This window comes from Oncorhynchus nerka, linkage group LG19, assembly GCF_034236695.1.
Source record: "Oncorhynchus nerka isolate Pitt River linkage group LG19, Oner_Uvic_2.0, whole genome shotgun sequence".
NCBI lineage: Eukaryota > Metazoa > Chordata > Actinopteri > Salmoniformes > Salmonidae > Oncorhynchus > Oncorhynchus nerka.
In genome coordinates this window covers 9,257,911-9,270,028 of record NC_088414.1, presented here as the reverse complement: position 1 = coordinate 9,270,028, position 12,118 = coordinate 9,257,911, and the positions used below count along the sequence as shown (strand labels likewise).

Here is a 12,118-nt window from a genome sequence, read left to right as displayed (position 1 = left end):
GGTGTTGCCGTCTTCCGACGTAGTCCTCTCCTGCATTTCCTTCGGGGATGCAGGGTGGGAGGGTGGACATGACAAGACGCTCCGGATTGGTCACTGGAGTCAAATGTGAGGGAGTTGGTTGATCGCCACACTAGCGGCCCTTTAGGATTACGGCTGGGCTGGTGTTCACCCTCCCAGCATGCTCGTGGGGCAAGTGCCAATTGGCTGTCTCCGGTCATCCCTGCAGAAACATCCCTTCTGTACCTTCTGCTCCTCATAGTCCGCAATATCACGCACCATTCTGACACACAGATCCCTAAAGAATGTAAGCTATGAAGAGTGTACATTGTAGTGTCTAGTTATACCAGGACAGATTAGGGTGTCTGTATAAACAGAGCTAGGGAGTGAACTGGGTGGGCTGAACATGGTCAACTCCCTCGCTCCTTATATTTTCCAGTAGACTACATTTAGTTTTACGCAAACTCTACAGTGCAAGACCTGTTTCCGCAGCGCAACGTTGCAAAGCTTACTCTATATTGAAATATCCATCAAAATACTCCTCTCTCCAACACTCAGAAAATATATCTACCTATTAAGGGGAAGTGAGGAGTGTATCGCAGTGAACCAGTAATCAGAGGTTGTTCCTGCCTGCGCTCAAGAGGCTCCTCGAGACCAGTTATCTGTGGGGAAAATCACTGACACCATGGAAACATGTCCCATCTCGCTCTGAAACCCTCCCCAGCCTAGACAACCTCTGAATGACTGAGACAGAAAGTCTTTGTAGTAGATGAGAACCTGAGAAATCACTGTAGTTTCACAGTTGTGCTGATGCATTGACCTTCATTGGGGGGAGGGGGCTGTTAACTGGTCCACAGAAACATCTGTCCTCAAATAGGACACATTTCACAAATTCCAACCTGTGAATGAAGACCAGAATCACAGACAATGACTCGTTGTAACGTCATTTTCCACCATGTGAGAGGAGTGAGTCAGTCTACCTACTTTCATGAGCACCAGGGCAATGGAATGTGGTAAGGATTACGCAACAGAGGCAAAGTTACACATTAAAAGAACAATAACTATAGAAACCAGCTAACACCGTAAGTTTATTGTAGGTCAAACGTTTATTTAAGGAACAAACAAACTTAAAAAAAAAAAAAAAACTTTGAATGGCTTAAAACAATGGCGCAAAAGTAAAAATGCAGTGTTAATATGTCTGGCCTACAGCCTATATGAGCTCACTGAGGCAAATACACGGTATAAAAGGCATAGAACACATGTAGATTATAGACTTAAAGCCAGTTTGGCCCCACCACTGCCCCTCTAAAATATGGGTAACTTATCACCATAGTACTCAATACTTTACACCTAACTGCATGACATTTAACTTTAGCACAATGGAAAAGTCTCTAACTGGGGATTTCATCAGACATGTTGTTTCCCATGTGCTAGGCAATAACATGTCCGATATGCATCGTTGTTTGACCTCTTGATCGTCACATTAAGACAATATCTAACTAGATATTTACATCTTTCACATTTGCCCTCTAACGTCATTCATATGAAAAATCACAAAAGGAGTAACAAGTCCAGGCTATATATGCATATATTCAGCCATTTTCACTAGTAGTCTGTGTAAGGTGACTCAGCGTTGGCCAAAGTCCTAACTTAAAATTTACTAAAACTCCTACGGACATACTGTTAGACAGATAAGTAATATAGTTCCTCTTTTGGGTGGTTCGCTTACTGTGCCGAGACCCATTTTCTCCTCTTCTGGACTCCATGTCCTGGTCCTGTGAGAAGTCAGGTTGTGAGTCTGTCCCACACAATAACACAGCATCATGATCCCTTTCTTGTAAATTATTCTATTTCACAACAGTTACAGGAGAGACCCTTTTTAGGTCTCTACATTTTTACAAGGCGCGTACAGTCAGTTCCAGTGCATCACAGTCCACATTCATACAAGAGAGGAATCGTCTTTTCAACGACCCTCTGCCAGAGTCTGTCCCAAGTCATCCATTACTAGCAGGTACTGCTCTGTGTGTTCCCAGACTCAGACACGTAGGCCTTGCTCTTCCTGGAGTACTTCATGGAGCTGAAGGAGACCCTCATCCTCTCCACCGTCCTGCTGCTCCTACACAGCAGTGTGTTCTTCACATGGTCCCTGAAGTCCTCCGACACAAAGTAGTAGATAAAGGGATCCAGACAGCAGTTGAGGCTGGCCAGACACAGAGTGGCGATGTAGAAGCCGTAGCCGTTGTTTACCACCCCGTCTTTGAGGAGGGAGTAGTGGACGACCAGCATGAGGTTACTGGGGATGAAACACACCAGGAAGGTGACCAGCACGGTCACGATCAGCACCACGGCTTTCCGGCGGTTCTTCCCGGCGCTCCCGTCTGTCATGGCGTTCCCGAGAGCGCTCAGGAGGAGGATGTAGGCCAGGACGATGACCAGCGAGGGGACCAGGAACACGATGCCGGCCATGAGGACGAAGTAGAAGTAGGGGAGCGCTACGTCAGGGAAGGGGTCCTCCAGATCATGGATGATGTTGACGTCATGGCAGGTGGTGATGTTGGGGTCCTTGAGCTTGGCCGTGTGGTTGTACAGGTACAGAGGGGTGGTGGTGAGCCAGATGAAGGCCCAGATAGAGACGGAGACAGCGACCGCCACTTTGTTGTTCTTCCTATGCTGAGATAGAGGATGGGCCACACCCCAGTAGCGCTGGACACTCAGACAGGTTATGAAGAGGATGGAGCAGTACATGTTCCCGTAGAAGAAGCCCACCAGGACTTTACACAACCCCTCACCATAGATCCAGTCGTTACCGTTGAGGTGGTAGGCGATCTTCAGGGGAGTCCAGATGACAAAGAGCAGGTCGGACAGAGCCAGGTTGGCCATGTAGATGGCGGAAGGGTGCTTCTTCTTGGTCCTGAACAGGAAGACCCAGATGGCCATGGCGTTGGTGGGGAGCCCCACAGCAAACACCACGATGTAGACGATGGGGAGGAACACCGTGGTCAGACTGCTCCGTAGCGTGTCTGCGGTCGCCTTGGACACTGTAACACGGTCGGCATCCTGAGGGTCAACCACCCCGATGAACCCTCGTCCTTTACCTTTTGATGAAGCACAGGAGAGAAACATCACTGACAAAGACCTATAATGTTGAACGGTTTTGGTGAACGGGTGAGCCCCAACATAAAATACGTTACTGTAAGAAAAAACATGGCTAAACAACATACACAAATCATTAAGTTACGCAATGATTTGAATGACAGAGATTCTATATTGTCAACAAAAAAAAGTACTTAAAAAAGGTCAAACATGATAAAGGTAATAAATCGATTTTCGCAGTCTTCTTAAGATCTCAAATATATAGGATCGTTCCATCTCTAGGCGAACCATACTAAACGGGTAAAAACTAACAATACAGATTCCTGGCACACGAGAAAACATTTGAATAACGAACTGATGATACTCTGAAAAAGGAGGTTAACCACAGGTTGGAACCGACGAGTACGCGAAGCTAAACACAAGGTTTTTACAGATCTACTGAAAAAGACACGAGATAGATACTTTACAAAAGGTAAATCTTACCTTGAGACGGATTTGTTGCACACGCGCAACCGAGCAACAATAAACAGAAAAGTATTCGAGAGGAGGCCATTCTCCGTGAACTTTGTACAGAATGAATGGTCTGTGTATCTAGTCCTACCGCGATCGAACTGGTTGTTAACTTCACTCCGATGTCCAATATACCTTTATTTCTCTCTCTCTCTCTGCCCTAAACAGGACACACCCTAATAACCACCAGAGACTGACGGAATCAAACACCGTGCGCCCTCTCTCTGCACGCACGTCACATGGTTTCGAGTGTCTGTGAGGTTCCACCTGCCTCGAGCATAGTGCTTTTATTAGGAATCAGTAAACCAATAGGAAAGATTACAATGTATGAAACACCATATTTGTATGCTGCTTACAAATCTATAGTCCTTCACTAAGCATTACAAGTAGTTTCCTTTGGCGTTTACAACATCTCGAGTCTAAACAGGGAAGGTAATCACGTAGCTGAGTAGAGCGATACTTTACACGACTCTTACCTGTTTGGTCATATCTAAGGATCGCAGAGTAATCGCAGTTTATTCAATGTAAATCTAATAGGGATGTATAGGGGAGACCGGGGATGGTTGTAACACTTGCAATTACTCCAATCGGGAGCGAGGTAGAATCATACTGTTCACATGCTCAGTTTAGTATTGAAGCCTCATGTGAAAAAGTAAGTCTCTGTGATAAACTGCAGATTATATTGACAGAAATCTGATTTCGAGGTAAATGTGTTTTCGTGATGGCATATAAACTGCTTTTTAGTTCTGTTAACCAAACTTATATCAGGTTTATAACCAGTCTGTGTAGAGATATTTGATTCAAATTAGCTATGCTAAAGTTAACATTTAGATAACACAATGAAGCTATCTAATGGCTGCAAGGGTCAGGGTTAGTTGTAACAACTTGTGAGAAAACTGAATGTTTTTGGTCCATGTTTTATTTTACTTTCAGCATTCCTGGATATTGGAAACGAAAGACAGACCTCTCCACACTTTGGACAAAGCGTCAAAAGCAGAGCGGGGGGGAAGCCAATCAGGTCAGTTGCAAAATTGTAGCGCATATGTTACGTGACGCTGTACAGATTCTGCAAAGATTACTCTTTTGATTTCAACCCAGTTGATCTACACCCCTTCTCAAAAGCAGGGACCAAGAAAATTGCAACAAGGGGTAGGAAGAGGAGAAAAACTGTGATTTTTGATGGATACACCCGTCAAGCAGGCACTGGAAGAGCATAAAAGATCAAGCGCTCAGAAGGCACAAATTGTAATTGCCCTGCCTAAAAAAACTGCTGGAAAGAAGCAAGCCAAGACAAACCACACTGAAACACATTAAAAAAACTGTCCTGCCTAAGAAAAAAGCCCAAACAAAGCAGATTGAACCAGAAAATTCAGATTCTTCCTATGAAGAACACTTCTGCACGAGTCCAAGGAGGTCTGGGTGTTGCTGGGAAATCAAATTATGGGCCCACCAAGCCTGTACCCCAGGACAGCCATACATACCACTGTCACAACTGTGACTCTTGATTTAGTGAACATGTCCAACATTGTCACACACAGCCACGCACGCACGCAAACACACAGGTTCAGGTGTTTAGTTTAGTCTTGCTGTTTGGTTGAGAACCATTTAGGAGAGTGAAATAATACATGTATTATTTCTGCCAAACAAAAGGTAAACCTGGCAACGTTGCTCTCCTGGCCTCAAAAGCATTCAATAATTAGTTGCATGTCATATGCACTTTTTTTATTCTGTTACAATTCACCCCATGGTCTGGTTTAGTTGTAACACTTCACTCCTTGTATTTAAGACACCATGCAGTTGCAGTTTGATTTACATATATGACCACACCAATTTGTAAAGGACAGATGTAGGTTGTATCGAGTTCTGAAACGATCGCTGAGAAACGGTGAAGGGTTACAACCATCCCTGGTCTCCCTGGTTACCCATTTCTATATAAATCAGAACTATGCCGATCTGGTATTGGTTCTCTTGGGCATTGCTGCATAAACTAAGTATTCACCATTTCATGTATGCCTGGACTATGTCACTTGAGGCAATTCTTTTTAAGATGTGTAATTTTTCCACATTGAAGTAAACCCATTCCACCCTTTCTTTATTCTGATTAAATAGGATGAGTCAACCAAGTTGAAGAGTGCCATTTCTGCAACATATCTCAGGGTGTAGGCTAAAGTCACGGACAAAACTATACCGTGCATCATAGCCGCAGGATGTAGGGGTATGAGGGTTCTGCAGCAAATCATGAAAAATCACCCCCCCCAAAAAAAATGCACTGGACCTTTAAGTCCTTTATTAAACAGACCAATAGAGCTGTCTGCAGCGCAGGCAACATAGTTCCCACCCCCAAACTACTCCCTTCCAAGAAAATGGAAATCGCAGCGCAGCACCCCCACAGCACCCCTCACAGCGCAGCACCCCCCCCACCCCTGTGCATTCCAGATAATCAGTTCTTCCCCTTTCTATTTGTTCATGCAAGCAATCTCACCACAGAAGGAACCAAAGCTAAATGCCACTCGGCTGACTGAAAACCAAGGCCATAGAATTTAATTTTTTAATAAAAAATAAAGACATGACATATTTCATCGCAATATGCAGAAAAAGAAAATGTATACACTACATATATTTTTTAAAGAACAATAAATAAAACAATTTATACATGTCACCTGAGTCAATCCGATGTGCATTTACAAGGACGCATAGGTGCTACAAAGATCATCGATTCATGATTTAGGTCAAGTATGGCTCATTTAATAAAGAACAGTGCACATTACCAGAAGTGAAGGGTCAGTGCTATATGGCACTGAGAACCAAGTTTACAGTTTTAAAGAGCTGCTGTGCTGGAACAAACTTAATGGACATCAGACTATTTAAATGTGGGGAATGGATCAGAAACACAGAATAAAAACAATGCCACTTCACACTTAGCAATTTTGTCCTCTACATAAAACCAACAAAATCTGCACAAAACCAAAAAAAAAAAAATATGAGGAGAGAGAAGGCAATGTAATAAGCACATAATATATGAAGTAGTCTGGGGTTGCATCTCCATTTAAAATGGCTTCGTCTCCATTGATACTGATGACAACAGATGTCAGGTGAAAGGAACATGGTAAATCGACACCAACCCGGTATTCCCTTTCACCCATCCAGTTCTTTGAAAAACATCAGTACAGCCAACTATCTCCACATGACAACCCCCTCCTTAACAGGAGCTGCTCTGTGTTTTCCCAGAGTCTGAAGTGTAGGTGCTACTCTTTTTGGAGTACTTCAGAGCGTTGAACGAGACCCTCATTCTCTCCACCGTCCTCTCGCTGCGGCATCTCAGTGTGTTTTTCACATGCTGCCTGAACTCCTCTGAGATGAAGTAGTAGATGAACGGATCCAGGCAGCTGTTGAGGGCGGCCAGACACAGGGTAGAGATGTAGAAGCCGTAGCCGTTGTTCACGCCTCCGGCCAGCAGGAGGGAGTAGTGCACCAGCAGCATGATGTTACTGGGGGTGAAACAGACCAGGAACATGACCAACACGGTGATGATTAGCACCACCGCCTTGCGCCGAGTCTTAGTGATGCTGGCATCTGTCATGGAGTTCCTCAGGGACTTGAGCATCAGAATGTAGGCCACCACGCACACCACGGTGGGAACTACAAATCCCAGGATTCCCATGGTCAGGAAGTAGCCTGCGGCCATGCTATTCTGGCTGGGTCGGGTGACGTCGTGGCATGTGATGATGTTGAGGTTGGTCACTGTGACCGTCTGGTCATAGAGGTAGAGAGGGGTGGTCATCAGCCAGACCCCCACCCAGACTGCGACAGAGACGCCGATGGCTACCTCGTTATTTCTCCTATTCTGGGAGAGTGGTTTGACGATGGCCCAGTAGCGCTGGACACTCAGACAGGTGATGAAGAGGATGGAGCAGTACATGTTCCCATAGAAGAAGCCCACCAGGACTTTACACAACCCCTCTCCATAGATCCAGTCGTTACCGTTGAAGTGGTAGGCGATCTTCAGGGGAGTCCAGATGACAAAGAGCAGGTCGGACAGAGCCAGGTTGGCCATGTAGATGGCGGCAGGGTGCTTCTTCTTGGTCCTGAACAGGAAGACCCAGATGGCCATGGCGTTGGTGGGGAGCCCCACAGCAAACACCACGATGTAGACGATGGGGAGGAACACCGTGGTCAGACGACTGTCCAGGACCATGTGGGCCGTCTGGGAGACCCACACTCCTTCCGGTGACTCGGTCCCCGTGAAGCCTCGGTTGATAACATCAGCATCGATCTGCTCTGAGAAAGAGAAGAGGAACAAGGCGAGTAGGAACAGGGCTATTAAGGAATTCTGACAAAGGGGTTAAAAAGTATGCCATTTGAATACAATAGACATGTGATTTAATTATATGTCAGGTTCATGCTTCAACTATTAGTTGAAATTATATAGAGCCAACATAAAGACAAATTATATGAAGTCAACTAATAAGACTCCAGGTGGTCATTTTCTCTTAAATCTTGACCGTCAAAAGTCTGTCATTAGTATGTGGGATGACATTTTGGGCGCGTTCCTCTGCCCAAGTGTTGCTCACCCTTGCCAGATCTTACAACGCCTGGATAAGTATTTGACATATCAGCTAACCACATACAGATTGCTATAATGTCAGTCGATGACGTGGCACGCAACCATTGGTTGACGCATGCAACCGCCCCGTTCAAAATAACTGGGAAACTTGGGCATCTTTCTAGAGCTCCGACTTGAAGATCACTGACGTCATGTTTGACCACGTTTTTTCCCCCAAGTTCCCAGTTGTCTTGAAAGTACCATGTGACCATACTGATTGATGAGGGACTTATTGTACACTGGACAAAGGCCAGTCATGTCATCGGGCGAAAGCGGGGAGGGAGGAGCGCCCTTCTCAAATTGAACAGTAGGATTCCAAGGCGGTTGTCAGAACAAAAAAAATCCATCTTACTCCATCTTCTCCCACTACTGGCCACCCCATTCATCACCATATTTGGTAGTGAGTGGAAACGCCAATCAGAAGTCACAGTTATACATCCAGTAAAATATATCTCATTGTTCTGTGATACAACATCTCTTCTCCATTCAATAAAATGTTTGGATTTTCTAATTAGTTTTCATTGGGAAGGCAGAGAAAACGTTCACTTTTGCATAGGGAAACAGAATCTTACTGTGACGTCAACATCGGGGTGTGAACTAGGTTTCTATTCAAGCGTTGATCGAACTGTTGAACAAAACGGACCCTCCGTTACATCTTGACGTGTCATGTCGTAACGTACAGCACGCACAAAGCAACTATTTCTGTCTTACAATCTCTCCCACCAGCTGTAGCACTTCTATCATCCTTTAAAAACAAGAAATGGACAGTGACATAAGGGGGGGGATACCTAGTCATTATTTTTCACCATCATTGCGATCATCATTCTCAAAGCCGCTGTTTACTTCAAAGATCACTTTAGCACCGTCCTAAAAACCTGATTCAAATTCAACACAAACCTTCAAATAGGTATGTAAAGACACATTATATAAACTCTTTATAGTGTTTTATTTACATTTAAGGCAATAAGGTGTTAAGTTGGACAGATCGAGTGAAAAAAGCAATTGTGACATCTCTCCTTCTCACTATCACGCATTAGTTTTGCTTCCCCACCCGCCATTTTTAAAAAGACCCGACGGGCTCATTGCCTGATTGAATTATGCAGAAAGGGGCAGCATTCAGGTCATATAATTGATTCTGTTGGAAAGGGGAGAAATTGTGCTTTACAATGGTATTTACATTACGGTTCATCTGGAAGTATTACGTTTTTGGGGCGCTAAAATAAGGGCAATTGTACGGACCAAGGCGATGTACGAGTTTACGTTACTCCATTCATGTTTAATATAAAACACCTAGATTACTTTTTCATTTCGGTAGCCTGCCCTGACATGAAGTTTGTTCTACAGAAAGTATTTGACCGGTTCCAAAACGAATGCAATCACCTGCAATCGATGTCGTTCTTACAAACCTTAAGACAAGGAGTATTTCACAAACGTATTCATTTAGGAATCAGAGAGGGGATCTGACTCAATATTTCTACCATAAACACATTAAAGAATATCACAACGAACAAAAACACACCAATAACTAGACGAGGGTAAAGGGCTAGCTCTTACCAGTTTCCTGAGACATACAGTGCCCGGCACAGGCCAATAAAAATATCCGTTTCAAACAATGTGGCTTAAAACTCATGTTAACTTCCACAAAAGGATCCAGCATCAACCTATATGCGATGTCTGAAGAGTGTTGAATGCCGACGGCGCGTTTGTTTGTGGATTCCTTCTGTCCGCACGACGTTAAAGTGAACTAAAGAGGAAGTACCACATCCCGCCCTCACATAACAGGTGGGAAGAGAAAAAAACCTGTCTCCTCAGGCTGACTGGCTCTAGTAGGATCTCGCCCTCAGACACTGATCTAAGGTCAGTTTTGTGTTTTTACACAAAGGCTTCAAATTGAGCGGATGGTCGGGGGCTGGAAAATAATTACAACTAATTTGTAGACTGCAAATTAACCAAGCCCAAACATCATTTCAAACCTTGCTGACGTTTGTATAAGACCACGTCTCTCAATTGTGCGTGGAAATACTTAGTAACAGATTTCCCAAATTAAAATAACTTGGAGATGATTTTCTGGTGTTTGTATAAACAAATATGTCCGACAATGAATATTTATTTTTTGCTCAGAAAACATGGGGGCCAAATAAAACCACCTGTGGGCCAAATTTGTCCAGCTGGCCACTAGTTGGGGAACCTTGGTATAAGCTGATCCTAGAGCTGTGCGAAGGGGCAACCTCAATACCACCTGCATAGGCCTAAGGAAAATGACATCTCAGCACAGCACGGCAGTAGATTAGTAGGTAGGCTAGTAAATAGTGGGTTAACCTCCCAGTGGAAAAGAAAAGTGCATCAAGAATATTTCCTCAAGGTTAAAGAATAAGAAATAGATTATCCTCTGCCATTTTCTTCTCCTTCTTTATGTTCCCAGTTGCAACACATAACAAAGGTTTATGAGATGAATGAGAGAGAGGGGTGTGTGTTGCATAAGGTTCAGTGTCCTCAGGGCAGGCTCAGTGGAAGTTCCAAAGGTTTGGTCTTTTTGTTTGACTTAGTCACTAGCATCTCTGTTTGGCCAATAAAATGTGTCATTTAATGCAGAAGGCTAGTTGCTTGAGGACTCGCAGGTGCTTTTCTCCTGCTCTGTTTGTCTTCCTTCAGGTGGAAAGGAATGGATAGGATTGGTGGTGATGGGGGACAGAGGAGAGAACGGGAAGTAGCAATGTTATCTGACCTTTTGTCTTAAGGTCATAATAGAAAAAAAAGTATTGTTTATTGTAGAACTCATTTGGTCAACTACCTGAAATTATCGACATGTTTGAGTGTGTGTATATGTGTGTGTGTGTATATGTGTGTGTGTGCGTTAAAATGTATTACTCAATATTTCAGCAAATCGCAATGCGTCCATTATTTGAAATCCTTCCTCCTAATAAACATTTTTAAAACTGAAAGGATGCTTTATTATAAATATTTACCATTGCGTTTTTTGTAATGTCTTTATGGCACCTAAGACCATTAAAATTCAGCAATGTTTCATTTATTCAAACCAAATATGTTCTATTAGCAAGCTGAGTACTTGTTTGAACTATATACTGAACAAATATATGCATCATGCAACAATTTAAAAAATTTTACTGAGTTAAGGTTCATATAAGGAAATCAGTCAATTGAAATAAATTAATTAGGTCCTAATCTATGGATTTCACATGAACGGGCAGGGGTGCAGCCGTGGGTAGGCCTGGGAGGGCATAGGCCCACCCACTGGGGAGCCAGGCCCAGCCAATCAGAATGAGTTTTTCCCCCCAAAAAAGGCTTTATTACAGACAGAAATACTCCTCAGTTTCATCAGTTGTCCGGGTGGCTGGTCTCAGACAATCCCTCAGGTGAAGAAGCCGGATGTGGAGATCCTGGGATGGTGTGATTACACGTGGTCTGTGGTTGTGAGATGAAGTTGGAGGCGGCATATGGTAGAGAAATGAACATTAAATTCTCTGGCAATAGCTCTGGTGGACATTCCTGCAGTCAGCACGCCAATTCCACGTTCCCTCAAAACATCTGACATCTGTGACAAAATGGCACATTTTAGAGTGGCCTTTTATTGTCCCCCAGCACAAGGTGCACCTGTGTAATGATCATGCTGTTTTATCAGCTTCTTGATATGCCACGCCTGGCAGATGGATGGATTATCTCGGCAAAGGAGAAATGCTCACTAACAGGGATTTGTGCACAACATTTTAAGGAAATAAGCTTTTTGTGCGTATGGAATATTTCTGGGATCTTATTTCAGCTCATGAAACTTGGGACCAAAACTACATGTTACGTTTATATTTTTGTGCAGTATAAATAGCTACGCAGCACCACCCGCTGGATGTAATGTGAAATAAAATTGACTTGACGTAAGTATGATTTAGACCAATAGGGGGC

The 12,118-nt window shown here is 43.8% G+C and overlaps 2 protein-coding genes across 2 annotated transcripts; both read right to left on the bottom strand.

The window, feature by feature from the left end:
- Positions 1-1,084: 1,084 nt before the first annotated feature.
- On the bottom strand, positions 1,085-3,859 carry LOC115123413 (proteinase-activated receptor 2-like). Its single transcript, XM_029652755.2, has 2 exons — positions 3,574-3,859; positions 1,085-3,092 (listed from the first exon to the last, which is right to left on the bottom strand). Exons 1-2 carry the CDS (start codon positions 3,641-3,643, stop codon positions 2,002-2,004), a joined length of 1,161 nt encoding a protein of 386 aa, XP_029508615.1. The 5' UTR covers positions 3,644-3,859; the 3' UTR covers positions 1,085-2,001.
- Positions 3,860-6,134: 2,275 nt separating this feature from the next.
- On the bottom strand, positions 6,135-11,677 carry LOC135562384 (proteinase-activated receptor 2-like). Its single transcript, XM_065004693.1, has 2 exons — positions 9,758-11,677; positions 6,135-7,878 (listed from the first exon to the last, which is right to left on the bottom strand). Exons 1-2 carry the CDS (start codon positions 9,858-9,860, stop codon positions 6,800-6,802), a joined length of 1,182 nt encoding a protein of 393 aa, XP_064860765.1. The 5' UTR covers positions 9,861-11,677; the 3' UTR covers positions 6,135-6,799.
- Between the last annotated feature and the right edge of the window lie 441 nt (positions 11,678-12,118).

Bases quoted from the DNA above. Each gene is read 5' to 3' on its own strand.
- LOC115123413 (XM_029652755.2), bottom strand. From the start codon at position 3,643: ATGGCCTCCTCTCGAATACTTTTCTGTTTATTGTTGCTCGGTTGCGCG. The intron at 3,093-3,573 runs GTAAGATTTACC...CTTCATCAAAAG, and splicing joins TGCAACAAATCCGTCTCAAG to GTAAAGGACGAGGGTTCATC.
- LOC135562384 (XM_065004693.1), bottom strand. From the start codon at position 9,860: ATGCTGGATCCTTTTGTGGAAGTTAACATGAGTTTTAAGCCACATTGT. The intron at 7,879-9,757 runs GTAAGAGCTAGC...TCTCTTTCTCAG, and splicing joins CTGTATGTCTCAGGAAACTG to AGCAGATCGATGCTGATGTT.